The 16719-nt window shown below is 32.8% G+C and overlaps 2 protein-coding genes across 2 annotated transcripts; one reads left to right on the top strand and one right to left on the bottom strand.

The window, feature by feature from the left end:
* Nucleotides 1–6538: 6538 nt before the first annotated feature.
* On the bottom strand, nucleotides 6539–9606 carry LOC147071814 (uncharacterized). The gene is made up of 3 exons (XM_085946544.1): nucleotides 9369–9606; nucleotides 9097–9193; nucleotides 6539–7934 (listed from the first exon to the last, which is right to left on the bottom strand). The coding sequence occupies exons 1-3, from the start codon at nucleotides 9486–9488 to the stop codon at nucleotides 7738–7740; spliced, it is 414 nt and encodes a 137-aa protein (XP_085802670.1). The 5' UTR covers nucleotides 9489–9606; the 3' UTR covers nucleotides 6539–7737.
* Nucleotides 9607–9987: 381 nt separating this feature from the next.
* Nucleotides 9988–14205, top strand: LOC147071813 (ubiquitin carboxyl-terminal hydrolase MINDY-3 homolog). Its single transcript, XM_085947135.1, has 2 exons — nucleotides 9988–10065; nucleotides 10394–14205. Exon 2 carries the CDS (start codon nucleotides 10417–10419, stop codon nucleotides 11854–11856), a length of 1440 nt encoding a protein of 479 aa, XP_085803261.1. The 5' UTR covers nucleotides 9988–10065; nucleotides 10394–10416; the 3' UTR covers nucleotides 11857–14205.
* Nucleotides 14206–16719: the final 2514 nt, after the last annotated feature.

The raw sequence follows: 16719 nt of genomic DNA, 5'->3' as shown, positions 1-16719 counted from the left end.
TTACCTGAAAAAGAAAACATGTCAATGAATATATTATTATTGTTACTAATAGAACAATAAACAGAACATTAAATGGACGCATGTTGGATTTATAAGACAAATTATATTTCGTTCGGCACGCGTCATTTGCACAATCCGCGCATCGCCTAGCCACGATCTTTTTAGACCATGCCTCAACTGAGGCTTTGGATTTGAGAATATCTGAAAATTTAATTTATCATTAGCCATTATTTGAAAATAATAAGAGATGCTCAATCAAAAAGTTGAATTTAATAATCGAAAAATATTTATGATATAATTTTATATCTACGTGTAAATCTTATAACAAATTCAATCCTTTTTGAATTTGCCGCGTTCGAATAATTACCGCCCCTATGTGGTGAATAGTGAACGTCACTGCTAATACACGATTCAGTCAGTTTCAGATAAATTATTAATACCATTGGATAGGTACCTGTCCTATCTAAGGGATACTATGTAAATATACTAAATATAAACAATAATACATATAAATATATTACATGGACCCATATTGGAAGGAGATGAATGGCATATAAGACTTAGCCTGGAGCTCTACAACCTCTTCCAAGAATAATGTATCTCCGCATTCGTTGGACTTCGATGGGCGAGTTACGTAGCAAGAATGGACAGTGCTCAATCGTCAAGGAGCACCTTTATACCAGATCGGACTGTGGGATGTCGATTGGTAAGTCTATACTTCGATGGTGTCAAAAATGTCTACTAATGATGACACCTTTCAACAAAGTCACGCAGTTGTATTTAGGTATGCAGGTATTGGAATCAACAAACATTTCAAAAAAAGTAAACGATTGATTGATTACGTACGGAATATGACAAAAAATTACATTTTTAAAATACTTGGTAGGTATTTTACCAATAACCGCTATAGTCAGGCTGTGACACGAAACTGTAAATTTAGATCGTAGTGCTAGCTAGATTCATTCGAAAATAATCAATAACTAGCACTACCATCGTAACTCTCGGCTATAATAGTCTGCATTGTATTTTACATAACATAACGTAATCACGATGTGGTCAAGATAACGTTAAGGGTGGCAAGAATGAAAATGTAGCGCAAATGAGTCCTAAAATATTTTTTCCTCGATAACATTATTTCTTGAAAGCCAATCAATTAATTTACACAAGAAATACCACGTTTAATAAAAAAAAATGCGTGAGGTATTTTCCGATCGCCCGCCATTGCGTGACGTAGCGAGTCTACGACCGCGAGGGAGAAAGGGCCAATGACACCAAAGAAAAACATTACACCGCCATTCATTTCATTTCGCTTTTTTCTTTACGTCATTCGACTACATGCAGAATTTATTTACACTGAAAGCGTAATATTTTTTTTAGTTAGTCGACATTTTCGACATCTACTTGTAAATATTGAAACTATAAAAACAATTGTATACTGCCATCTATTTTTGAATAGAAAACCAAACTACGAAACAATTTCTATTTTTACAGCGAAGTAAGTGAGACATCTAGCTTATGCCTGTCAAAGCTATTTTTATTAGCGCCACACAGAAACTATCTGCAAAGCTCTTCTTAATTTTATAATATTCATCGAAGTGTATATTCTGAGATTGTTTTTAATTTTATTGTGAATATTATGATGTAATTATGAGCCCAAATTTAAGGGCTATTAGAATTTAGTGGCCAAATTGACTGCCGACTAGATAATTACTTTTTAATTACCACATTTAAAATTATATCAAATGGCCACCTAATCGTTACGCGCTGGGCGCGTCTTTAGCGTCCAATGTATTAACATACTGTCGCTATAGGATTTGTTTCCCGAATAGACCAAATGTTAATTTTACAGGAGATGAAAAACAAATTTCATTGTCGTATATTTTAATATCAGTAGATGTATCAATCATTCTTTCTATATATACTGTATGATTGCAACATTATCTAAGAATAGATTCCAAGAATAATATACTGGTATACATCATTAAATGCACAGAAAACGCGTTTTATTTACAAGTACTCACTGTGGATATTCGGGAAATTTTTAGCGCTCTCTCAGAATAATGGATATTCGGGACAAAACATGGACGTTCGGGATTTAAGACCGTAGCGTATTGCTGCACGGCCCACAGATTACTGAGTGGTCAAAAAGTATGCGCCTCAAATGTTAACCTTTTCCACTCGAGATTTTTTTTATAGGTACATACCACCCACTCGAGACTTTTTTACGTACAAAGCATAATTTCAATATAAAACATTTAATTGATGACAAAAATGTAAAAAAGAAATTTTTTTTTTTATTCTGTAAAATAGATTTATAATGAATATACTGTACTTATTTTTAGTTTATTTATAATTCTTCATTGTGTGGTATTTCACAAAGCAATCTCCAATATGTAATCCTGGCTTATCACAGAATCGTAATGAAATAGCGGTATGTAGAGAAGTGGCTATGTAAATCGTCCAAACATATAGTTATGAGTCATGACTGTAAATATGATACAAATGAATTGCCTTCAAATACACTTGTAATATAAGCGGCTGTCTCGTAAATTTCCTAAATTAGTTTCGGGCTCATAACAACTCAACCCCAGTGCGGTACACATTATCAAAAGATTTCTCAAAAAATAATAAATCGATACGTAATAATTTTCATTTGACTCATTAGAGTATTTCACATTATGTAGGTTCCGAATCGGCATAATATACTAGTAAGTATTGTCATCAAAAACAGTCTATTCAAATATAAAACTGTAAACTATACGAGACGCCCCTGCGCAAGCGAGAACCAATAAAAAATATAAACACACTTCAAAATCATGCGTGACAAACACTTCACTCTAGTCTGGGAACGTTCAATAAATAAAATTTATGTGACAAAAAAACATTGCTTGCAAAGCGACGACCTACGAATAAAAAGAGAAGATTCCGATAAAAATACTATGTTGAAATTACGCACGCAGTATTCTTTTGCCGACTTCTTTCTCAGATAAATGTAATAACCTATTATTATTCATTCTAACTTGATTGAAATCGCATTATAAAAAATTCTGAAAATATTACAAAAAATGATTTTATAAGCGTGCCGCCGCTACGGCGGCACTCGAGTAATACGGGAAACTTGTAATGCCGCCGATATGGCGGCACTCGAGTGTTAAGGGTTAAATTTATTTACACGATAATTGTTAATAATTACCTCTACTATTTAAATACTTAATGATCGTAATTACCCAAGTTCGTATGTAATAATAACATGCGGCAATTGCTTTTTCGGATTAAGTAATAAAATAGTTTTTAAGTAATTAACTATTTTTTTATTGAACGAATAATTCACAAGATTTAAGAATGTACCATTCTAATAATTGAACATACTTATATAATTTTTTTAAATCACTTCTGAGAAAATATATTATAAGCATCTACGACTTCAATTACTAACCGACGTCACGGTCATTTCTCCAATATTTTATGATGGTACTTACTAGTACTTGCTAACAATTTTATATTAATACTTTTTCCAAAAAAAAAAAAAATCTATTTATATATATCTGTATATTATTATATCTATATATTTCTATAATTGACAATTAAACTTATTACAAACCACCAAATAAATATTATATATTTACTATTGTAAGGAATAACAACACAAAATAATAGCATGTATAAATTAATTACCATTGGCTGCAAATATTAGGTAGGTACCAATATCCTAAGTATATAATATCCACCAAATAAATAGTTACTAACATACATATAAAATTAAATTAACTATCAGCGCATTCAAAAATAAATAATAGCATCGCCTTTATTTTCAAGGAATACCTAGATTAAAAGTAAAATAAAGACAAACAATGTTTGATTAATATTAATTTGAAATAATAATTATTTTTTACGTCATAGTAGTTGCCGGGTCATACTGTAGAATTCATATAACCGTTGGGATTTTGTGTCATTTATCAAAACAAAATGCAGTTATTTAGGTTAAAATACTCACTTCCACAACTCTACTGTAAGTTCAGGGCGAACTGGTGATGTATCAGCTATGAATGATCTCTTCAAATTTGATGAATTCACTATTAAAACAATAGTAACGTTAAAAACAATATCAATAAGACGAAATTTGAAAGAAGTCTCCGGACGGCCGAAAAATATGAAAGTGGGCGTGATTGTTTTAGAGCTAGACAGCGTGAATGTGGGAGCGAGATGCACGGCGTGAGCGCGGTTTGATTGGCTAAAGTCATATTCGGGAAATAAACAATCAGCCAGAGATATATTTCGACCGAAATTAACTTGGATATTCAGGTACGAATAGTTGGACATTCGGGAGAACACCACGGAGTAATTGTAACTTAACATGGCGTATTCGGGTTTTTTAAAAAAATATCTCTGTTCCTAGATAAAAATATATTGTTTTTATAAATGATTTCGGTAGAGTTCGATAAAAGAAATTGAACTGCATTAAAATGTCGATTTCGACAAAAATGGATATTCGGGAAACAAATCCTATAGCGACGATACTTTAAAATGTAAACTTAAAAAAAATGTCTCAAATTGAAAGCTATTTTTCCTCTAGGTGGAGTATTCACCTTAAAACACTTTGAAATGTAATTGTCAAGAAATTAAAATAAATTGGAAACTTCCTATTCTACCGCTCGATGCCTCAGTAAACAGAGCAGTTACTGATTAATATTTTTTATTAGAATTATATGGATCCAGTTAGGGATTGCAATACCGGTATTCAATTATTTATCGATACCGAAATACCGGTTTCAAAAATCCAAAATACCGGTATTAAAAAGCAAACACGTTTATGTTTTTCGAAAATGAATTTACTGATATTTTTCATTACTTACTATATTGTATAGTAAATTTAGTGTATAAGTTTTATGCTGCCGTATCGCAAATATATTGACTTAGACCAACAAAAGTTAATTAAAATTAAAACAAAATCCCTCGAATATACTAATGGCATTGTCGCGATAAATTAACATATTTCAAAAAAGGAAATATTCGAGGCAAACATTTCCAATTAATCTATAACTTGTTATCGATCCAAAGTTTGAAGTATGTACATCTAACAAACCTTGAATTTGAGAGATTTTCCTGTACCTGTGGGTCTATTCTATGCTTATCGACCGCTAAAGTGATAAAGTGAAAAATATTATCAAACTTAGGGTAGGTTTGTATCAAAATATTATCACTTATTGTAACAATTACACGAAGCCGGTTTTTATTGTTGCAATAAGTGCTATATTTTAACAGCACCTATCTTGCTGCTGTTAAAATATCGCACTTATTGCAACAATAAAAACCGGCTTCGTGTAATTGTTACAATAAGTGCTAATATTTTGATACAAACCTACCCTAAGTTTGATACTATTTATCAATTTAGTGTTCGATAAGTATAGAATAGACCCACTGGACTTATTTGGAAGTATATGTAAAAATTATTAGTTGTAAAATATTATGATCAATACATATTATTTATAAGGTCAACATAATAAATGTAGGTAGGTACTTTAGGTTGCCATAAAATAGTGTTTTAATAGTTATATTTATTGAGGTACTTCTTTTTTTCTATAATACCGGTATTGATATATTTATTCGGTATTGCAATCACAGTATAAGTAAACGAAACGAAGATAAGTGATTAAAAATATTACAAAATGAAAATATTTAAAACAACAAAACCTTAAATATGTGTTCCGGTTCGAAAATAAATGATTTTCAGGGTTCAGCTCCAGTTCCATTTCTTGTTCTGGTTGTGACAAAGTTTACCACTGATATTGAGATACAATTAACCGCTGATTACCAATAAATTATAATCCCAATAATATTGCCATGTATGTATTTAGTTAGTGACAGAAAGCTTCCTCCAAAGGCTGAGAGTCTTGGATTCAAAATATATGTTATTTCTCAATGTGCAGGATCAAATTAATGGCAACAACCTTTCCTCTTTAAGGCAAAGTCTTCACTGAGCCTTTTTTAAAGAGGCACCTAGTGAAAAAATACGAAGCTTGCAATTTGAGAATTTATTTTGATAATTTACAATTTCAACTACATTAATGAATAAATATGTATCTGAAAACATTAAAAAGAAAAATATTTTTTATTTTAAGTCAAAGACAAACTTACAATTGTAAAAAATGTAATAAAATGTGAATTTGTTCTATCGGACCGCACCCTATTATTACATATATTTTATGGTCATATTTATTATTAAAATTTAGTTTATTAAGTTTTCTAAGCATAACCTAAGAGATATTTGACTAATTCATAGTTTTACTATTTTTTATAAATTGTAAATTATCAAAAAAATGTCTCAAATTGCAAGCTTCGTATTTTTCCGCTAGGTGCCTCTTTAAAAAAGGCTCAGTGAAGACTTCGCCTTAAAAAAGGTTCACTTTATGAAGGAAATATTATAACCCGCTAATGAAATAAACATAATATAAAAAAAATTGTCATTAAAGTCCTCTTATAATCAAATAATGACAAAACTATTACAAGAGTGAAAACATTAGAAAAAAGAAAGGTAATTCATGGGTAATTTTTTTTTTATTATCAAATATAAGTATTACATTATAAAAAAATTCTTCAAAACATAGTGATATCATAGAAATCCTGTAGCTATTTATTGGATTAACTGAATCTGCTATATGAACATGTTATATAAAGCTGTATATTTTTCTTAGAGATGAATTTTTTTGTACAGTAAATCGGTAAGGTAACATAAACATTGTATTTAATTAAACATAAAACTATTTCTGGAACGTACAAACTAGAAACCGACACCTTCAACTTTAGGCGTGGCTGTGGTGCTAGTGTCACGATGAGTATTGCCGGTGTATTGCAAGCTGTTTATTCTCAAAACCGCCGCACCTCAAGTCATATGCATCGATCTCTAGACAAATATTTATGAAATCCTCAACTACACGACAAAAGTTTTGGTTAACTTAAGTCCGGTATTATATTATCATCTACACTTATATTTGAGGGTCTAGAAATATTTAGAAGGGTTTATTCTTTCATTCCTCGTGGTACATTAGATAAGTTTTGTGTCTATTGGGTGTGGAAAATGATATATATAAAAGTTTTAAAAGTCCATTAACAATTATTCTAGATCACGCATTAATATCAGACATCTATTGCAGACATTGTCTGAATAATATTAATAGAAAAAACACATTACGTTTTCTCTATTTTATTGCATGAATTTATCATTCATTATTTTTAAAAACTGTGCATGAAATTTTTTGATTGAAAGGACGGCCCGAAATTGATTGTTACATATAGCCGTTTCCATTGCAAAAGTTTTCAGGGGACCATAAAACAGTTTATAAAATGTATGGCACTTGAATCAATATATAGCGCGAATAGGCTGCTTTCTCTCTGCCCAAGGTTTTTTTCAATTTATTTTTCAGGTTCCAGGGCCCTTCCAATTCGGGGCACCAGAGCTATAACCACTTTTATACACAGCTACATCAATAATTTAGTAGATTTAAAAAAAATACACATTGAATTTTACAAGGGAAAATAAAATATAAACTTTGAAAACCACCGGTAAACCAAAAAAAAATTGGGAAACTATGATTTAGAATATGAACATTTCCATGCATTCTAAAGTTTCCAATAAGTTTATTTTGCACAAAATTTTAACTCCATCTATAATCGTTTTTATAATCTATGTAGAAGATTAATGTTGCCATAATTCCAAAGTAAATGATTAAAATGCAGCCATCACGTTGCACCGCCGCTATTGATATTACTGTCATTCATAACTATGTCGTTATTATTAGTTGATTGCTGGGCCGGTGTTGCCATGCCAGCCGCAGAGACGTCCACAAGGTTGGGGATACTGGGAGAATACTCAACGCCGATATCTTCTTCATCATCTTCATCGTGGGAGTCCTCCGTATCATCAGATTCATCATTACCTGTTGAAAAAGATATTAATAACGGTGTTATTAAATAAAAAGATATTAAAGACGAAATCTATGAAAATAAAGCGGGGAAAAAAGACTCATGGACTACTCTTCAAAATAGCCATGATTAATTTCATACTACTGATTCATTTGTATTTATCATTATCAGCCACATATAATATCAAAAATGCAAACTCATTTTGACGAAATTTCAACACATTTTTACATTCATCGAAATATTCAATTTCATAAAGTATAACAGTTATAGTTATGCTCAATTCATGAATTTGCTGAATCTGTGTACCTGATTTTAACTTGAAATTACATAATATAGAGATACACGATGATAATAATGAGTGAAAATATGACGCAGGCCATCCAGAAATGATTGGATAAGAGATGAATATCAAATGCCTTCTCAATTCACGTATTTTGCACGAGCACATATTCAGTAGAATAATATAATATGCAGATATTGCCAAAGGTGACCAATCACAAATAATATGTCTAACACATACTTAAATGTTATTCATATCGAAAAGTCAAAACAAAGATACATAATTTTGTTCTGGCCACCAAATCAACTAGCACACTAAATTTAATATGTTACAGAAATGCCATTGAGTGTTTTAATACTGAAATTTCAAAAGGCTCTCTCTTATTATAATCACACTCTCTGCAGGGCTATTCTAAATAGTCAACACATGCCAGTGAAACAACATGTTAACATATTTCCTGCTGTGGTAGTTGCTAACAAAGATTAAGATTGAAGATATTAGAAACTGCAATGGTGCCGCAGATGACGGCATGACCTTTTAAAACTTTCTTTTTAGACCAAACCCAACCTAACCTTACTGTGTGATAATGATGTATCGAAATTTATGAAAATATTAAGCTTTAAATTAACAATTATTGGGCCGAAAAGCATCTCTCCTGACAGAAAAGGGTATTTAAGAATATAATTATTGTCTACACGAGATAAACTTTCCTGTTTCCACCAAAAAAAATGATAAATGCCCATGCGGTGATCTGCGGCACTATTATCATTGTGATTTCTATATTTAAAAATGTGAATTACGGGCCGTTTTTCAAGATTTTTTTTATGACAATATAGAGCAACTACTGTATCTTTATAATAATTTTGTTTTAGCTGAGGATTTGCTTTATTAATTACCTTCTTCTTCATCAGTTTCTGCTTCCTCCTCCATTGGTTCAGGGGCTATTTTCCCCAATGGATTAATATCAGCAAACCTCTGGCCCACAGATGTCAACTAAAAAGTAAAAACATTTTTTAGTGTCTGTTTTGAATGTTTTTGATCCACAGAATCATTTAACTACAATCATGTGCAATTGCAAAATGTATGTGTATGATTGTTTACTTATAGGAATAACAAATAAGATGACCAAAGATACATGAATGGCATGAAAATCCAGATGATGACAAACCCATTTTTGGTATTTCTGTTCCATTGCAGCCACATCGCTTTCTTCATCGCGAGGATTGTCTGCATTGAACCATCTTGAATCAACTAAACGAGGAGTCAAACTTGGAAATGGCAAATTCATTTCAAATAATGTTTATCTATTGAAAGCAACCGACACGATAAGTCCAATCTCTTTGAACAAGTATCTCAAAGTATCTTATCTATGCTTTGAACCGACGTTATTTGACATTTTTATTAATGTTTTGCAAAGATATTTTGTAGCCACTTATAGCCAGTGAAAATAATATCAAGTATTAAGTAAGTTATTACTTAAAACTACTGAAAATAGCAGAAAACTTTGTGTAATTTTATATTATTAAGTATATAAAAAAAACTGTAACACACTACCTAATACCATTTAAAAATTAAACATAGGTATTTTTAATATTTTATTTGATGTTCTCGGGTTTTAAATAATTTCTGCCAAACTGCTTAATTTTACCATGAAAAATTTTGCTTTTCAAATAGAATTCATCCGCGTGCAAGCGAAGCAAGCAGATAAACGGTATAGTAAACATTACAAATTAATTTAATAGTAAATAATATTATTATGCAGTAAGAAACTTTGTAAATGGCAACTCATTGAAAAAGAGGGGGTAAACAAGAATGGCGCCTCCTTATTCGTGCTCAGTGACATTTTTGTGAGCGTATTTTGTATTGTAAGTTCAATTAATATCTTCAATTACCGATAAAAACCATTCTATATGCTATCTACAAAGTCAATCATCCAAAATTTTCTTATTTGAGGTGACAAATTTTGGCAATAGTTCAATAGATTGTGACATTGTTTTTCATTGAATGAAAGGTTGGGTTTCTATTTTATCGAATATTAAACACCCGTGAAAGCTTTTTTTCTACCAGTGATGTCGTCCGCGTTGCTTATTTTCAAAACGTTTCATTCCGGAATTGAGTTTTTTCGTTTTATTCTCATTTTTTAAATGATTCTTTTCAAAATTTACATGTTCTAACAGTGAAGGACTTTTTCAGATCCGTTCGCCAGTCTCGAAGATATGCCTATGATAACCCCGAATCAAATTCTAAACAGTACAAAAACTAGCGCAATAGAGATCAAAAAGGTGAACGCATCCGCAATGGGTGAAACGGATGTCGGGCACGCCGAGAATGACGTTTCGGGAGTGAGGAAGCTTCTCTGGGGCGACCACATCAAAGAGGACGTTTTCAGGAGGTGGTCGCAGGGTTTCCGCTTCAGTCCCGCGGAGCCGAGTGCCCTGGTGCAAGACGAAGGAGGCCCCTGTGCGGCGATAGCGCCGGTACAAGGATTCTTGCTCAAGATACTCCTCGCCGAAACCCCGGGCCACTGTTTTCAAGACATCACCCCGGAAAAATGCAACTCCCTGCTGGTGCGGGCAATCTGTAATATACTCGGGCAGTGCAACCCGAACAAAGTGAAGGTTGTACTCCTCAACAGAACTAGGTCTCCTCCTGGAGAAGAAGGGTGCTCTTTCGACCACAATTCTGCGGAGACTTCGGAGTCTCCGGCAGATGATGCAGGCGCGGAGGAGCCGACAGATGCGCAGTCCGATTTGCTTCATTCGGATACATTCCACGAACGTCTGCAAGTGGAAGAATTAAATACTATACATGATGTGGAAAGATTCTACAGCAGAAACTTCAGGGTCCTCACCGATCAGTACGGCGTTCTTCTATTGCTGTATTCGGTTATACTTACTAAAGGAATTGAAAATGTCAAATTGGAACTATCAGATTTATCGGATCCTCTGATTCACGCGACATACGGCTACGGATCGCAAGGTCTGATCAACCTCATGCTGACGGGACGGGCCGTTGCACATGTATGGGACCACGAACAGGACGTCGGAGGAATGCGACTCAGCGGAATCGACAGGCAACCGGACGTCGGATTCATCACTATAATGGAACACATGCAGTACTGCACTGTCGGTTCATTCTATAAGAATCCGCAGAATCCCGTGTGGGTCATGGGATCGGAAACTCACCTGACCGTATTGTTTAGTTTTGAAAAGAGACTGGTGTCTCCAGAGACGGCCGCGGAATCTGCGAAACGGATCTTCAGGTCGTTCGACCCGGACGGAAACAATTTCATCCAGAGTATATTACTTCAAGATTTATTATGCGCTATGGATTTAGTGAGTGACCCCGAATACGTCGATATTATGCGGAAGAAACTGGACGCTGAAAATCTCGGTATCATATTACTCAACGCCTTCATGGAAGAATTCTTTTCCGGGCAGCAGAGGTCCACACCAGATGAATTCAGCCTGCTGCACTACAACGGGCTGGCGCGGTCCAACGTGGGAGGCGTCGTCATGTACCGTAACGGGGCAGCGGTGCGCCTCGAAGGAGACCTGCGGGCATCCTGCGAAGATCCCATGCTGACGTGTCTCCAGACCAAGTGGCCGGGCCTGGACGTCAGCTGGAACGGCGGCAAACCTCCCTCTCTCAACTGATGGATGGATATTATTAGGAACTAATTTTTACTGTAAGGTAAAATTAACAAATAGCAGTGTTTCTCATCTCTGGGATGCCGAGACGGCCATCTCTAGACATTGCAGCTAATATATTATAATAAATCCTGCGATATCCATTGCGAATCTAATCAGCGGAAAAGCAATCGGTGTCGAATAGCAGAATTTAAGCCTCTGAAGCGTCAGTGTTTTGTTTCAGCCGAACGCGATACCGCCCGAGATCGCATTCTGATGGACTTTTATGAATATATATGTTTTCTTCCATACATATATATTTGACCAATGACTCAAATTACTCTTTACTTGTATATTATCTGTTCACGAAATCCGACTCCCACTTGTCAGCTTTTTATTTGCTGTTAGCTACCCTGAAAGACTTCTCATTTGATGGGTTGAAAAGGATCGCATACTTATCTAATTTATTAGTCTCTTCTATATAGTACCTATATTATTATTGAAACCATTTCAAACTACTGCACTACTTATTCCACATCCAGTGTTTTAATGGTGCTTTCATTTATTGTAAATATTATTATGCATTATGTGCATTATGTTTCACTGCGTGACTTTATTTCATTATTTTGCAAATTTTCTTTTGAAATTGAATTATTTTTTATTCTTAGTTTCTCATTGTAATCTCAATAAACTGCCATAAATGGTGGCAATACGGTGGTAGCAGAATCTTGAAATATTATTAGAATTAGTAAAACAGTGCAAGCGTTATATTGCAAACGTTTTTTAAACAAAAACCCATTTTTCCAAGATATCAATCATAACTTAACAGCAATACTTGTACATATACTCTTAATCGGTATAAGCTAGATACAAATCCTTTCACTAATGCTTAATGGAAATTTTAACGTCTTGACTTGGTATTTTTTTTAACGTAAAGTAATGTCTGTGTTCGTAAAGTTATAGGGATGTTCAAAAAATATTGATACTTTCGATATGATACCAGTCTGGCAACAAAATTTTATTTTGTACAATACAAACATTAAGTAGGTATCAATACTTTCTTTCGATTCAATACCAATATTAATTTGTTTCTTTCAAATTTGTTTTTATTGGATGGACCGAAAAAAGTGTGTAACAAACAAAAAAATTATACTTGCAACGAAGTTTTCTTCCTTTTGATATATCGATATTTTTTCTTTTCACATGACATCCCAATGCATGGCATGAGAATTTAATTCCAGTTTACAGAGAAATGTTTCAAAATCATTCTTGTTGCTATAATGTTTATTGATTGTGTTGTCAAAGGCTAACGTAATTGAACGAATGGTTTTGATGTCAGTCTATCTCAAAGCGTTTGCTATAAATTATTCTTGAAATAACCAGTGGTCAGCAATCAACAACTCAAAAATTGCAGAGTTAACAAAAAGACTTATAATGGATTTCTAAGATCGTGTAATCGGCAGTTCAATTGAAATATATAATAATATTTTGTAAAGTATAATATAACAATACGTTCATTAACCAAAAAGAAAATAATGGTGATTTTAATGAAAGTCAATTCAAATTATTCAGTCTTATTGGAACAACTTATGCCCATTGTAATAACGCATACTAATCTAAACTGAAGCAGTAGTTTTTTGCACTGCTTAATAATGATTTTGTCCTACTTATATTTTTTCTTGTTTTCCAGAAAATACATAATACTCGAAATACTATACTACACTCGATACTACGAAATCTTTAACGTAAGACCTGGCGGCGGCACACGTGTTGTATTTTGTCTATGGTTTTCGATTTCGAAGTATTGAAAGTACTGAAACGCGAGAGGAGGCGATGTAGTTCTCCAATCCGCCGCCTATCACCGTAAAGATTTCGCACTGTATCATATGAGGTACAATATTTTTTTCCCTGTTTCTATTGAGAATGGACTTCGAAATTCAATAAATGTGTGTATACATACATTTACATATTGTTACCAATTTATCATGCCATTTCATTATAGCAGAGAAGGCTTAAGTCTTTGACTTAAATAATTTATTTCATATGGAGGTTGGAATCATAACAATAGTATATTATTAACATAATATTGACTCGTAAATTGTCGGATGTAGAGACAGTGATGCAGGGTAGCGTTAAAATGAACTTAAAACTGATTCCCAGTGTTTTATTGTGAAATGAAATGATCAATAAGATGCAGTATGCTGTGAGGATTTATTATTGTGTATATTTGGAAGTGAAAATTGAGACTGACTGAGAAAAAAACGGTGATTGTTTTTTTAGTGTTGCCAACTGTATGACATAGTGTATAGATTAAAAAAATTCCATGCCGACCGCAATAATCTGTAATTCTTCCTACTCATATCTTTCCGGAGATTGAATAAAAAAAAATTCCTTAATAATTATTAAATTATTCCTTGTTATTTTTAATACCTTGTTTGCTGTATTTATACATATATTATTATGTATTATTAATATTAATTTACGTATATTATGTGCACGCCTTTCTTTACCGTTTATTTAAAATATTTTGCAAGTAATGTTAATTTTTTTCTTATATCATGTACATAATATGACCCTTAAGTTCATCCATTGTAGCTATTGACTACTTGAAAGTTCATGTCATTGATTTGAGTTATATATTTCCTGATTTCATTGTAATTTGTTAAAATGTTGATGCAAAATGATAGTGTATGTTGGAAATATATAACTTAAATTTCCAAAAGTAATTCATAACAGAAATTAATTGATCTCTTGTATTGACATTTACGGAAGGAAATGACAATCATTATCAAACCTTTTAACAATATCCCGTCGTTAATAATTTAAAATAAATTATGTAGAATTATATTTTAGTAAGCTTTTAAACGCTAAGCATTGCACATTTTTGACCATAATAAGAAAACATTATAATTGTGCTTTCAGATTGTTTAATCGATAATTTCCCAGATAAGGTCCCATAAATAGTGCGGCATTTTAAAAGTGTTTGAAATGGTACAAAAAAAAATTATAATAGTTTAATATTTTTTTAAGTTTTTTTTCTCATCTTGCCTTTATATTTTCAATTCCTTTATCTCAATTTTGAGTTGATTAATATATCAAGCTTTTCGGACATCTTCTGTATTAAACTGGTTCCCATTAATATGGTTTTGTAATCTGCGGAAAAGATGGTAAACTGGTGGTGCCAAGTCAGGAGAATATGGTGGATGTGTCCTGACTTCCCTTCTAAATTGCCTCAGTTTTTGTATGGGAAAAATTAAGCCTCTTCTGTTGCCAAAGTCTGTCTTCAAGTGATCACTTTAGCTGATGGATGGCATATCCATCATATTCTCCTGATCTGATGCCATGATGATGTTCGAAAAGACATATTGTAGTCTTTGAAATCGGTCCCATTCCGGGTGCCGTCCGGAGTTGAGGTGTTGGAATGTTATGCCGGGTCCACACTGGCAACATGTCGCGCGACAACCTCGTTAAATTTTACGATAAGTATGATAATTATCGTAAAATTTCTTAAGCAATTATGATAATTATCGTAAAATTTAACGAGGTTGTCGCGCGACGTGTTGCCAGTGTGGACCCGGCATTAGGGCAAATTTTTCAGCTATACCTCAGCAACTAATCGGTGGAATGTTTGACACTTTAAGGTTGTTTATTATCCTAATAGATTTTTGGCTCATGGAAACCATTTGGAAACCATATTAATGGTAAACAGTTAAATACAAATGATGTCCAAAGGGAGTTTTGACTTATTCCGAGAAAATTTTATTGCCAAGGCATTGAAAATATAAGTGCAAGATTGGAAAAAGTCTTTTATAATTCTTAGATTTAAGTTTCAAAAAAATTTTTGTATCATTTCAACCATTCTTAAAATTCTTCATTATTAAATCACAAATTTCAATAAAAGAAGATTTTTGAGGCCCATGTCAGCAATAACGCCTCAATTATTAAATTTCAGAATAATGACAACATGTAGAAATTATGTCACATATCTCGATTATCCGGGTCTTATTGTGATATTCAGTCTCATATGAACATAAAAAAAGACATGCATTTTTCAAAGAACAGCATAAATTTTTCTTTTTCGATTATCTGGACTCAAAAGAGTCTGGACTATAGATAGCTAGAGGACGCCTTATGAACTTTTATTAGTTTTTGAACGTTTGTAATGTGGTGAAATCGGTATTAATGCAAACTTGCAGCTAATTTAAACATTAGTCGTTTAGTAAAGAATGTTTTTTTCAACATCCTTGATTCATCCTCAATTAGTCTGGACAATCGAGATTCTACTGTATTGCCAAATTATGATGATTTTACTCACGAGCTTCTAATTGTTACTTTATTCTTATTGTATAAACTGGAATTATTGTTAATTAATATTTGGATAACACTAGATTGAAACAGAAGCTTCAAAAATCTATGTATAATTATCGTCTTATCATTTAAATCAGGGAAGGAAAAATCCAGTTAATCATACCTGTTTTGCAACTATTCTCACCACTGCAATTGCTTATAATGAATGATCTGTTTTTTTTTCTTCAATGTAATTAATTAGTAGCCTATTCTAAAACAATGAACGTTTGCTTTTGTTGAATAAATTTATTGCCCCCAGTGTCTTATTTTATTCAAAAAAATAATATGAACAGTTCGCACCGTGAGTGTAAAACCAAGGCATCTGCAAAAGACATATTTTGGATATATTAGGGTTTGAAGTCTTCGTTTTGTTAGGACAAATAGAGTTTCTAAAAAAAACCATAATATTTGGTTTCTATCTACATTATATTGCATGTTCTTGCAGTTACTTCACTTTTACATTATCAAGTTCACGACTTTTGCAGTTGTTTTGCATTTAATCTCGAAATTGAAAAATTTGCAGATGCCTTGGTTTTACACTCA

Source organism: Rhyacophila brunnea, unplaced genomic scaffold (assembly GCF_057557595.1).
Source record: "Rhyacophila brunnea isolate RB1 unplaced genomic scaffold, BYU_Rbru_1.0 scaffold_2, whole genome shotgun sequence".
Lineage (NCBI taxonomy): Eukaryota > Metazoa > Arthropoda > Insecta > Trichoptera > Rhyacophilidae > Rhyacophila > Rhyacophila brunnea.
The sequence above is the reverse complement of the archived record's forward strand: the minus strand, read 5'-3'. Positions and strand labels throughout refer to the sequence as shown.